Source organism: Macrobrachium nipponense, chromosome 17, assembly GCF_015104395.2.
Source record: "Macrobrachium nipponense isolate FS-2020 chromosome 17, ASM1510439v2, whole genome shotgun sequence".
Lineage (NCBI taxonomy): Eukaryota > Metazoa > Arthropoda > Malacostraca > Decapoda > Palaemonidae > Macrobrachium > Macrobrachium nipponense.
The window spans coordinates 85543593-85557495 of record NC_087210.1 but is presented as its reverse complement, the minus strand read 5'-3'; the positions used below and the strand labels follow the sequence as shown (position 1 = coordinate 85557495).

General features: G+C 39.5%; 1 protein-coding gene across 5 annotated transcripts in view; it reads right to left on the bottom strand.

Moving 5' to 3' along the window:
• LOC135196424 (solute carrier family 22 member 15-like) overlaps positions 1-13641 on the bottom strand; it is a 28979-nt gene extending 15338 nt beyond the window's left edge. The window contains exons 1-3 of one of the 5 annotated variants that reach the window (XM_064223236.1): positions 13484-13641; positions 5271-5420; positions 4838-5117 (exon numbers count right to left, since the gene is read on the bottom strand). In XM_064223236.1, coding sequence (XP_064079306.1) covers positions 4838-4970 — 133 coding nt within the window. In that variant the 5' untranslated portion in view covers positions 4971-5117; positions 5271-5420; positions 13484-13641. The remainder of the gene's footprint in view (positions 1-4837; positions 5118-5270; positions 5421-13483) is intronic. The other 4 variants (XM_064223235.1, XM_064223237.1, XM_064223238.1 and 1 more) reach the window with 4 other exon arrangements.
• Between the last annotated feature and the right edge of the window lie 262 nt (positions 13642-13903).

Here is a 13903-nt window from a genome sequence, read left to right as displayed (position 1 = left end):
GATCCAATTCATTCATTGCCCAAGTCGTCTTAGCAGAGTTAAGGGCAGTTCTCCTTGTCGAATCTACCAGCGCCGAAAAATCCGAATCAGCCGAAGACGGTAGACCCAATCCTAAGGGCTCTCCTGTTTCGTACCAGAAACCAGCGCGTCCTGATAACTTCGAAGGAGGAAAAGCGAACATCGTTTTCCCCGCTTCTTCTTTGGAAGCCATCCAGGAACCAAAACTCCTCAGTGCCTTCTTCATGAAAGAGTTTGGCTTCAATCCTCACCAAGAAAGACAAGAAGAACTCTTCGCTGTCTTCGCCGTTGAAAAAAGTGAGTGAGGAGAAGGAGGAGCCGTAGGAGTAAGGGAATCCCCAAAAACTTGTAAAGTAGCTTCTGTAAGCATTCCTTGTAAGAAGACGGACAGCAAGCAAAGAAGTGTTTGCGGTTCCTCATCCGAACCTTCTAGGACGTCTTGTCGAGGCGAGCGTGGAAGATCCTTAGGTGACGAAGATCCTAGCAGGAGTTGAGCGAGAGGTTGGAGAACGCCCTCTCTTAGAAGAGTTCACATCCACTGGAGAACGATGAGAAGATCTGGGATGTCTACGATGAGACTCCCTCTTCGAGGTATCCGGAATCTCAGCCGAAGGAGAGGTAGGGCTCCTACTCCGAGAATCCTCGGAAATATCCACAGGGCGCTTACGAGGAGGCGAGCGCCTACTATACTCTATGCGCCTATCCTGAGGCGAGCGGCTGCCAGGAGAAGAGCGCCTATCGAGAGCAGAGCGCTTGCGCGGCTCTCCATACCTGTCCAGTTGCGTACGATCAACGGAAGTTCGACTGGAAGGCGAAATGCGCCTACTAGGAGAAGGCTGCTTGCGAGACTCTTGAACGTCTAACAAGAGGGTAACATTCAGGAGAAGGGCGCTTCAAAACTAACGAGAGCCTACTTGGAGAAGGGCGCTTCCGGGATTCCTGGTGCCTACCAAGAGACAAACGGTCAGGAGAAGTGCGCCTAGAAGCGGGAGAGCGCCTACACGGAGAAGGGGAAGCTTGAAAGACTCTTGTTGTCTTGCCCTAGGAGAATAATCAGGAGTATGACGCCTTAAAAGAGCCACGAGCGCCTACTAGGAGATCTATGTGCAGTAGGCTCTTGGCGCCTACCTTGCGGGGAGCGGCTAACAGTAGGCCGTCTATCATGCACACGACTCCTACCAGACTCTAGATGCCTGTCAGGAGAGAAGTCACGATCCGACACTCGAGGAGAGTGACATCTGGAAGAAGAACGCCTACTTGTATAAGGGCGCCTTCTAGAATCTTGAGGCTGCTGAGGAGAAGTCTCACGCGAGGGAGTTGAAGAAATCGCGTGATGAGAGGTGCAGTGCGCTTACCGGAAGCGGGAATCCAATCTGGAGAAAAAACTTCTTTCTCCATAGAGCGTCCTACCGATGTTTTGGCGCCTTGAAATCGAAAGAGAGCCAGGCGAGCGAGGGCGCTCACGCGTGAGCCCCACCTTCATACGAAACCTCCCCATATGAAGGAGAACGATCCTCTGAAGAGCGGCGCCTAGATCTCTTGATCGGAAGAGAAACGTCCTGCTTTCTACGTGATCTAACTGTAGAGAGTCTGCTAGCGCCGTGATCTGAGCTTGAAGTCCCGCGAGTACTCTCGTAGGAGAATCTTCTTGCTCTTCCTCGGAAGCAGGCGCCGAGCGCGGAGCGCGAGAAGAAGAACGATCACAGGATTTCTTGGGTTTCTTCGCCTCCACCGACGATTCTTCCGGGAAAACCTCCGGACTAGAAGCCAAAGGACTGCAGGGAGCCTTCCAAGCCCTCTTCAACGGGCGCGACGCATCCGGGGAGTTTCCAACCTCTCTTCGGAGAGGGAGACGACGAAGAGAGAAGCATTGGCGTAGGAGCTCCTTCTTGTAGCGATCCGAGGCAGCCTGGGAGCGTACTTCAGGATCTGCCGAGGGGACGCCTGACCGGTGGGGGCTCTCCCTAGCCCTCCTGCGGCTTTCGACTTTCCTCCTCCACTGGAACTGGGAGTCTGGAAGAGGTCTAGGCCTAGAGGCACTAAGGAGCCGGTCAGACGCACCCTCCACAACACTGGGGACACTGCACTGATCACTAACACTCTCCTTACCTTCCAACTGACGAATCTTCTGATCCATAGAACGATTCGTGGCTTTCAGAGCTGCCGCCTCCGAAGGCGAATCTTCGGCTTCGGTGCGGGGAGCCGGGGCTGCAACTTGGGAAGAAGGTTCTAATTCTACGTTAGTACTATTAGGATCCACATCCAACTCACTCATTCTAGATCTGCTAGAAACTTCTAGAGGAAGCCTTACGCACTCTATCACATTCCAACTTCCTAACATAAGAAGAGAGAGCCTTATATTCTTCTTCATTCAATCCCTTACATTCACTACAAGGGTTAGCAAAAGAACATTCATTCCCCCTGCATTTCATGCAAACCGTGTGGGGGTCTACCGAAGCTTTCGGCAACCTCACCTTACATCCTTCATTCACGCAAACCCTAAACAAAACCGAAGTTTTAACTACCGAATCTAGATCAGACATCGTTAAAGAAAATCAAACTCAAAATCAAACCGGTCCACAATCAGCGTATGCCAAGCCAAACAAAGCGAATACGTCACCAAAAGAAGTCCAAATTAACTCCAGGCAAGCGAGAATCGAAAAACTATCGAGAGGAACCGACAACAGTTGTTATCGTTCCCGCGACAGAGAAAAATCTGACAAGCTTACGGGAGTGGTTCGTACATCCGCCACCCAGCGGCGGGTAAGGTAGACCACCTGACCTACCTGTCACGTGTGCCGCGAGATTTGAAATTCTGTCGGGAACGTCGGAGACTATAGCTAAGTATATATCTGTCAGGGAAGTTCATGTACAAAACTGTATTTTTGCTAGATATACCAAACTACAAACTTTTATGTAAGAGTATTCCTAAGAGCCAGGTGGAATCAGTCATGACATTTGTTTCTTTGTAACAAGGCAGTCACTAGAGGTATGTTGGTGACATCATTTAAGCATTTTTTTCCTCTGCAACAGGGACTATGTTGGGTGGTTGAGGTGGGATTATCATAAAAGTTTTCCCTCAACTGGTTGGCAAAGTGAATCTCCACCCAGAAATGCAAAGCTTCTGGTCTTGATCATGAACAAAGGAACAATGTCTCCTGTAACTTGTCATACAATCTAGCAGAGGAATAAGAAATGACTGGGGCCTGAGCCATTGATATGTATCTGGACTTTCAATCAAGAAAAACCTCCGAGAACCCAGTGCTGCCCTAATAAAAATAAAAGCACAGAGGAAACAGGAAACCTAGTATCTGAGTCAATCATAAGTTGATGGGTTCAAATAATAACTTTACCACTGCTCTTCACAATTCAAACAAGCCATTAACTATAAGAAAGTTGAGTCGAACATTTCCAGGAAAGGTACTCCAGTGTCCTTAATCTATAAAGACCTACAATTGCTTGAGGGGACCTAACATTATAAAGGATTTTCCTTGCAAAAAAAACAATCTTTTTCTTCAATCGATATTTGCTTTCCATCCAGCTTTCTCAACTACCTCTTCTCCTAAATACTTTGAATCTCTTTAATCTCCAGACTTCCTACATCTAACATCTTTACAACTGTCAACTCCCAACGGAAGTTACTAGACCTCTTCACTCTCCACCTGGTCTACGTCCCTCCCCTCAAATCTGACTGTTTTCAATCCATCACATTGCTATCAGATCTGATAGCTCTTAACAATAAAGTCAATTGGCCTCATTGATCTCTAAAGAGAGTTTGTGAAAAATTTTGTCATGAATGAATGTGAATTAAAAGTTTGTCATGAATGAAGGTGAATAAAAAATTTAAAACACCTTTTTAGTATATTTTCAGTTTTTACCTTTGCTTTTTCTGTGTTCATTTTCCTAGTTGATTTTGTATGTTTTTTTTTTTTTTTTATTAAACAGAAATTCAATCACAAAGAATGCAAAAGATAAAAATGTTAATACAAGCAAGTTGAGTGGGTAAGTAACATTCATATGGAACCTAGCCTAATCTTTCAAGTGTTAAAATTCTGTCAGATTTATATTTTGCTTCAAATTAGTTATGATGTAATACAAAACAATCACAAACATGAGGATAACTGCTTATCTGCCCATGTAAAGCAAAACAAGCCATGGATTAACTATATTCTATACGTGGCTGAGAAGTTTACTCGATAATGTACCTTGCTACCAGCAAGCAACTGATTTAAGTTAAATTCTAAAAGTAGAAGCAAGTTGCCCCCTTCCTCTATGTTACTTATCACACCTCCCCAAAAGGTGAAAGGAAGCAAGAGACTTATTAATGTAAGTCACAAAACAATTAACAGTGAAAGCATTGCCTTGTGGTAAATAAAATTTTTTTCTAAATATAGATTAACTATAGACTAAATAACATTACTGATTACAGTAATGTTATCACAATTTTCTACAGTGTAGTTAGTTTTCAAAAGTCTGATAATTCCACTAAGTAAGACTGTATTATAAGACTATGAATTGCACTGTCTGTGTGTGTGTGTGTGTAAATTTCAGGAATGATAGCAGTAAAGGAAAAAGATAAGGAGCAAAGCACAAGAGAAACATGATCCTTGACTCTTAAAAACAAAAATATAAATAAAAAACAAAAAAAAAAACAACAACAAAAATGTGCAAAATCTGACATTTACCAAATCACCCAGTAACACCCATCACCAACCTTTTGTAACATAGAGAGCTTGATGAAGATGCTACTTCAGTGTGCCCTATAGCAGCATAAGCGTGCAATAATGAGGTTTTGATAAGATATCTTGAAAACACCTACCAGTATAAACATTTAGGAGCATATGAAATGCTGTGAAGATCTGGAGCAGACTCAGGCCAAAATAATATATTTTCTGACTCCAACCAAACTGTCCAACCACATTAAAAACGTCATCTACTGTCAGGTACTTCATGATGCATGTTATATGGTAGTGGTGAGCTCTTTGGATGAAACTATACAAGCAATTCAAGTTCTAGTATTGACCTGAAGATAACAGGAAATTTGGGAAATCACTCTAGTCACTCACAAAGTAATAACTCCTCTCTAGCAACTGCATGCCCTATAAATAAAAATACAGGCTAACACACTAAGGTAATACAAAACATCATTACTTGATTTAACAGAAACAGGATGTGGAATTAAAGAACACATCATCTACATCACTTAAAAAAAAAAAAAAAAAAAAAAAAAAAGTTAAAAAAAAACTAAAAACCTTAGGCTGTACTGGATCAAAAAACATGGAAGCTTGAAGGACTGTTTTGATTTCACAAATTTCTGCTTTCGCCCGAGATGTAAAAGAATACACTTGATGCTGAGTTTACGACGAGCAGTCACCTGGATGTTCTAGACCTTTTACAATCATCTGAAAAGGATGAAAGATTGGTATTAGTAGTTCTATATGTACATATTCCTGCAAAATATACAAATAAAAAATATAAATGATAAAACACACAAGAAATTGCAGGTGGTGTAATGCGTCAAAACTGGCAAGGGCACAATTTTCTCATTTTGTAATTTCCACACCACTGGATAAAGCAAAGCTTAGGTATACATAACTTCGATTTGGTGGTCATTTTTCAAAATGCACTCGACCAAGAAATTTCCATAAGTTCTCAGTTTCATTGCTTTTGGCTAGATATTACTAATGCAAAATGGCAATAAGGCAGCCATATAGATATACGGATGTGAATGCTAAAGTAACAAAACTTCCATGTGGTTTAGTTGTAAGATTGCTACTGGGCTAATTAAGGGTAGGCAAGGGTGCACTGACATGGGAACCAGCAATCACTGCCAGGAATATTTTGATTATCATTATTATTTAAAATTTTTATATAAAAATTTTCATTACAATGACAAGTTTCTTATTTTATCTCAACCAAACACAGCCCACTTAAACAAGTCTTAAGCAGGAGGATAACATATTGTTTTTTATTTCTACAAATATGAAGCAGAATCATATCTGCTGGAAATTATCACCTGTATTTTTCTTGAAGCGAGACAGTACATTTTTTCCTTGGGTTTCAAGATTATTCCCTGGTATAGCTGGTTATCAGCTTGAAAAGCATTGGTTCTGCTTTTATTTAAACAAGTTAAAACTCTTGCCCCTAAATCAACAAAACTAAAGCTCTACTTTTTTTACCTTCTATCAAATAACAGTGATTTTGTTTGGGTTTACAGAGCTGGTTATCATCTTTAATAAGATACCTATGTAGGTGGCTCAAGTTTAATTCTGATTAAAATTTGTCACTCTTAATATGAAAACCACAAACCATTCACTATTGTGAAAAGTGGGCATTTGGCTGGAAAATTGGGTAAAGTTTCATTTAATTAAAACCTATTGCTTCATCTTTAAATATATTGTTACCTTAACCACTAGCATGAAAATATTACAGATGTATTTTTTCTAGTAAATATAATTTTGTTTACTGGAGGAAGGGAGGCCAGGGGTGCAAGGTTATAGGTACTATGCATTACCCTACTACAAAACTATCCAAGCTTTCACCACAACAAAATCTAATACTCTACTTCCAAAAACAACAATATGGCCAGTAATTGTGGGGGGGAGGGGGGGTCCTCATACATAAATGGACATAACCTTTCCTATACATACGGCCAGATCCTGACCTCACCAGATCTTACCAACCTAACTTAAGTTAGAGGGGCGTGGCCTGACCTGGGCGGGGGCAAGGCTGTCCCCTAGACCGGCCGACCCCAGAAGGGTCAGCAACTGGTAAGGGAATCAGGCAGCGAAACTCAAGTTTACTCCCAAATGTCCATCGTTTAACTATTTCTGATATTGAAAACAACATTGAGGAAGAAATTAGTATGCATCAAAGTAGGGTTATGGGGACAATGCCTACATCTGTATGACGCCTCTGGTAAACGAACTAAGCTAGGTACACCAAAAGGTCTTCAGCTAGGCTATAGGGGAAAAAACCAGCGACTACCAACCCTTATCACGGTTTTCAGGTCTTATTCACTCGATATTTAAATAGTGGAAACAAGAATACAATTACAACTCCAAGCATACCATCAAAAGATTGAAGTTTCGTCAACATAAATTGTGATATATGAAAGGCCCCATACGAACTAAAATAAGCATGTGCGCTCTTCGTAAAATATTTTTTCAATGGGCAGTTTTAAAATTCAATATGGCGGCTACCGTGGGATGTCAGTTTTTATCAGTGCGAAAATCATCTTTCCCCAGCCTTCCCAGCAATCATTTGAACAATGTTAGCGTATGTATATGAACGTTTTATTGATCTTACTCAAGGAATTCGCAGTTGTAATCAGCACAATAAAAACATTTTTCGTTTGCCTATTATTACTGAAACGTATGAAACTTTTTATTTCCGGGGTCATGGTTTGAACTGAATTCATTCTTACCTTGTAATCGGTGGTTTTTATCCTTACTGCCATCACAACTGAAACTCCAGTGCTTATTTGATTGTTATTATACACATTTTGGTCTCAGTTCACTTCACATTGCACTTTAAACCCGTTGCTGTTCCTGGTTCCTAAGCGTGCGCGCCACAAACACAGTTACAAACAGCAGACGACGAAACTGCAGTTTTATTCCCTAAATTGTTTACTTTACTCGTTATTTAGTTTAAATTTACTTTATGTAAAAAGTTTAATTTAATTCATGTATATTATCCCATTTTTGCAACCAAATTACCCCGAAAAATTACAGATATTACTAAAGTAGATACAATCAAATGTTTCTAACGTTTTCGTACATCTGGCTGCCGAAAACCATAGAGGAACGACTACGAATAAGTGCATAGAGGAACGACTACGGATAAGTGAATTATATACATATATATTTTTTTTTCTTTTTTTTTGCTTTTTTGTTTTTGCTAGCACTTTTCATTGATTTCAGTCTATATTAGTATTTTGAATTTCTTTAATAAATGTATGTCCGAAATAAATGTAACCTTTAATGTTTGCATGCTAAGAATGGCAAAATCATCGTTGCCCATTAGTGGAGGCTTCACACATACGCCGTTTCATTATTATAAACTGTTTCCACGAATTCTAGTTGTCATAGTAATGCAATAATGATAAAATTGCTTTAATATTTATGTGATATATACTTCCTAAACAATACATAGCCTAATTTCACCAATTTCAACGTTTGTGTGTAGTCTTATACCCAGTTTGGAGGGTCAACACGTACCGAATGGCAACAGAGAGAGAGAGAGAGAGAGAGAGAGAGAGAGATCGATGCAGATTGATGAGGGAGATCGAGAGAGAGAGAGAGAGAGAGAGAGAGAGAGAAAGGCGGAAGGCGAAGGAACGCAAGGAAAGGGGTGGCGGTGGAGGGGGGGGGGGGGGGAGGAGAGGGTAGGTGGAGTTTTATACGTCTGTTCGTATCCATTTCTGCATTAATGGAGTTTTTTGTCTCGTTGGTACCAAGGGACAAGTGTCTTTTATTCTTTACGATTAGTGATTCACGATATCCCCTTATAAATTCAGGCACTGGGTGTAAATGCACTATATCAAAATCTCGTTCTGGTAATGAGTGTTCCGTTACAGAAATAGGTATTGCCCAAAAACGTGCTTGCACTGTCTCTGAAAACCCATAGTAGGTATGCTGCTTAGTTGTCAATCAAGTTTTTTGTAATCAAGTATTTTTTTACAGCTAGCTATTGAATAAATTTGTATTTTCTCAATCAAAACATATGCCCCTCAATGGTAACTTTCCTCTTTTAACGACTTTCGGTCATTGCAAATTCGGCCCCATAATTTCTTATGATGTGAAAACAGAGGCGCAGGGACCGAAAACGATTGCGTCACACTACAGCAATAATCCGGCAGTAAAACATCTTCATATATCCAAAAGTAAATAGTAAAGATATATATATATGCGCATTACAATTATACCAATTACATGAAGAGCTGATAATCTGCATGAATAACTGGTTAAACTGTTCTGCAAGAAAGTTGAGTAAAGCAATTATTTACAATAGGTACAAAAAGTCAAGATGTCGTGACGCATAATACAGGACTTAAAAGAACGTTCTAATTCCAAAAAAATAATACTTACCTAAATTTGAGTCAGAATCGAGTTACTTTTTCAATAATGAATATTTTCAAATTAATCATCATAAATATGTAAAATATTATGATGTTTTCCTATTTATTTAAAAAATTATCGGAAGTGCACTCTTTGTTGTCGTCTTCTACAAAACAGTTGTTTACTCGGTGAGTAAAAGTTTTCAGATTGTTGTGATAAAAGTGCCCCAGAGTCTGTGGGTACAAGTGGTGTGCGGATTCATCACAGGAAATATATAGGGGGAAAAACATCAGTACAGGCCAACCCTCATCACGGTAGACGGGTCTTATTCACTCGATATTTAATTGGTGAAACATGAATACAATTGCAACTCTAAGCATACCATTTAAAAGACTGAAGTTTCGTCAACATATTGTGATATATGAAAGCCCCATACGAACTAAAATAAGCATGTGAGCTCTTCGTAAAATATGTTTTCAAGGCAGTTTTGAAATCCAATATGGCGGCTACGTTTTCATGGACGGTTCTCATCAGTGACGGACACCATCTTTCCCAGCCTTCCAGCACTCATTGAACAATGTTAGCGTATGTATGTAACGTTTATTGATCTTACTCAAGATTGCAGTTGTAATTCAGCACAATAAAACACATTTTGTTGCCTATATTAGTGAAAGTATGAAACTTGTTATTCCCGGGGTTATGGTTGGAACTGAATTCATTCTTACCTTGTAATCGGCGGTTTTTATCCTTACTGCCATCACAACTGAAACTCCACAGTGCTTATTTGATTGTTATTATACACATTTTGGTCTCAGTTCACTCCACATTGCACTTTAAACCCGTTGCTGTTCCTGGTTTCTAAGCGCGCGCGCCATAAACACAATTACAAACAGCAGACGAACGACAGACGACGACAGACGACGAAACTGCAAAGTTTTTATTCCCTAAACTGTTTACTTTACTCTTGTTAGTTTAGTTTAAATTTACATTGTTATTTAAAAATTTTGATTTAATTCATGTATATTACCCTTTTTTTTTTTTGCAACCAAATTACCCGAAAAAATTACAGATATTTCTAACGTAGATAAAATCAAATGTTTCTAACGTTTTCGTACATCTGGCTGCCGAAAACCATGAGGAACGAATACGGAAAAGTGCATAGAGGAAACGACTACGTTTTTTTTTTTTTGCTTTTTTGTTTTTGCTAGCACTTTTCATTGATTTCAGTCTTATTAGTATTTTGAATTTCTTAAATAATCGTATGCCAGAAATAAATGTAACCTTTAATGTTTGCATGCTAAGAATGGCAAAATCATCGTTGCCACATTAGTGGAGGCTTCACACATTCGCCGTTCCATTATCCTGTTAAGCGTCCGCCCCTGATGAGCTCGCTGCTAACGTACCGTCACGCTTTTTTTTGTAATCAGGGATCATAGCACTGATGATAGTTTTTCAAAGTTAATATTGATTTTTATGCTTGTTATTCATACTGTAATTAACTGTTGGAAATTCTCTCTCTCTCTCTCTCCTCTCTCTCTCGGAGTCCAGTCACTCGGCAAAAGAAAAAGTCATCTTCACTCCCGCAATTGGAAGAAAAGTTTGTATCATCACTGGAGGATTCAGAACTAGAGCTCTCATCATCAAATAGGTTATCAATACCACACTCCTCATCTAGTATTTGATTGATCTCACCTAAAGAAATATGCCTCCCTCTTTGGACATTCATTGTGAAAGACGCGAAATCAATTTCGTCTCGATAAACGCCCGAAGCGTATTGAAAGAAAACCAACAGGGACAGGCAGTTTTCTAGCATAAGCGACCACCAGGAAAGAGTTGCCAGGCTGAAATAAGTTTCCCATGTGCTGAGAGTGTTACCAAATGATGTTCCTACACTTTCTATGCGAGTAAACGTATTATTACGGGGCTGACGACTTGACAAGCACAGTTAAAGTCTTGAACGTAATATCCCGTTGAAGGCGCTACCGAGTAGATCGCGGTAAACGTATTATTACGTGGGTGACGCTTAACAGGTTTAAACTGTTTCCATGAATTCTAGTTGTCATAGTAATGCAATAATGATAAAAATTGCTTAATATTTATGTATATATACTTCCAATACATAGCCTAATTTCACCAATTTCAACGTTTTGTGTGTAGTCTTATACCAGTTTGGAGGTCAACACATACCGAATGGCAACAGAGAGAGAGAGAGAGAGAGAGAAGAGAAAGGAAGGCGGAGGAACGAAGAAGAAAAGGGATGGGGGGGGGGGGGGGCGGGGGGGTTGGGGAGAGGGTATGGTGGAGCTTTATACGCGTGTTCGTATCCATTTCTGCATAATGGAGTTTTTGTCTCTTGGTACAAGGACAAGTGTCGTTATTCTTTACGATTAGTGATCACGATACCCTTATAAATTACGGCACTGGGTGTAATGCACTATAGCAAAATCTCGTTCTGTTAAGATGTTCGTTACAGAAATAGGTATTGCCCAAAAAAACCTGCTTGCACTGTCTCTTGAAACCCATAGTAGACATGCTGCTTAGTTGTCAATCAAGTTTTTATAACCAAGTATTTTTTACAAGCTAGCTATTGAATAAATTTTTTATTTTTTCTCAGTCAAAACATATGCTCAATGCTCTTAACTTTCCTCTTTTAAAGACTTTCTGGTCATTGCAAATTCGGCCCCATAATTTCTTATGGTGCGAAAACAAGACAAGAGGCCCATGGACCGAAAACGATTGCGTCACACTACGGCGATAATCCAGCAGTAAAACATCTTCATATATCCACAAAAGTAAATAATAAAGATATATATGCGCATTACGATTATCCTAACAAATTACATGTATAGCTGATAACAATCTGCATGAATAACTGGTAAACGTTCTGCAAGACAGTTGAGTATGCAATATTTACAATAGGTACGAAAGTCAAGATGTCGTGACGTCATAATACAGAACTTGAAAGAACGTTCTAATTCAGAAAAATAATTACTTAAATTTGAGTCAGAGTCGAGTTACTTTTTCAATAACTAATATTGTCAAATTAATCATCATAAATATGTAAAAATATTGATGTTTACTACTTATTAAAAATTATCCAAGAGCACGCTTCTCGTCATCTTCTACCCGCACGCTGTTTACGCCTGGCTTGTTGTTGATGAGAAATCGTGTTTCGATTGTTGTGATAAAAGTGCTCCAGCGTCTGTGGGTACAAGTGGGATGTGCGGATTTATCCACAGGAAATGGTTGTTTTAGTTTATTGACACAAGCTACTCCGTAAACATCGAGATGGCGTCAATCTTCGAAACATTTTAGTTGTAAGTAAAAATTTCTAAAGCGTTTTGGTGAGATTTCCACTGCCGTGGGCGCCATTTTTCAGTACCCTCTGTTTAAATCTGTTTAAACATCTAAAATTTGGCCATAATTTTCTAAACTTTGGGCCCTTTAAAATACTTACTTCGAAAGGAGAGTAGAGTCTTTAGCTCCGTTTTCTCACCAACAACAAGTCGCGACTGATGCCCATCTCGGGTGTCAGGACGCGTTATAATGTACTTTTTCGGAGGTGGCTTGCACTGATGGTAGCTGGCCTGCGTGGCCTGCTTTGATGTTTTACCCTAGTTAGTTTATTGACACAAGCGACTCCGTAAACATCGTGATGGCGTCAATCTTCAAAATACCTCGAGTTGTAAGTAAAAATGTTGAACGCGTTTTGGTGAGATTTGCACTACGTTTGAGACCGTTTTCAGTACCCTCTGTTTAAATCTTTAAATTTGGCCTTAATTTCTAACTTGGAGAAAACACTTACTTCGAAAGGAGAGTAGGGGTCTTTAGCTCCGTTTCTCACCAACAAAACAAGTCGCGAGTGATGCCCATCTCAGATGTCAGGACGCGTTATAATGTACTTATTTTGGGATTGTACACGCTGATCGAACATGGTCCACTATGGACCCTACGGTTATTTACCCTAACTAAGCTAATGGGTTTACTCAATAAAAACATTTACACTATCTAACCTACTAATATCTTATGGAAATATTATCTTTGTAGGCATACGAGGACATAATCATGTCATCCGGCCATATGGTTAGAGCTCCTGTACCTTACGATCACTAGGCCTAATACGTATCTAGGCTATAGGATAAGCTAAACATTCACCTTATGTTAGGGCGTTAATTTACAATAAAGTAAACAAAGCCTTTATTATATTCATATATTCTGGTAGGTTTTAATAGGCCTAACTACTGCAGATATAACATAATGATTAACAGAAAGCTACGAAGGTTACACTTTAGCAACAGGCTTAGCTAATCATAGACCAACGTACTAGACCTAGGTATGGTGATAATTTCCATCTTGTTCTAATTTAGGCCTTATAAGAAATAATAAAAAAAAAACAAATACGATACCTTGCAGTGCTTTCAGAGAATCTTTGTAGCTTCATAATGTTCAACCTTGAAAATCGACGGCTTTTCACACTAGGAGATCTTTCCCAGAATTGATTCTCCAACCAGAACCTAGAAATCCATCTAGCATCCACAACCTTACTCTGAAGCGTTCGTACATCCTGACGTTCTTCAATATTTTGACACTTTTTTTAAAACGATTTTCTTTGACATGTGTCTAGTGAGTCAAGAAAAATATTTTTCCATGATAAATATAACATGTAGTTTTGTGTAGGCAAGGCTGAGTTTAGAGTAAATAGAGAGTTTAACATTAAAACGTCCAATCCTAAGCCACTATGATTAGATTCGGACAACACTGACAGTACGCAATCACTGCAACCATCAACATTTTTTTTCTTTTTTGTAAATTAAGTTTTTTTTGTG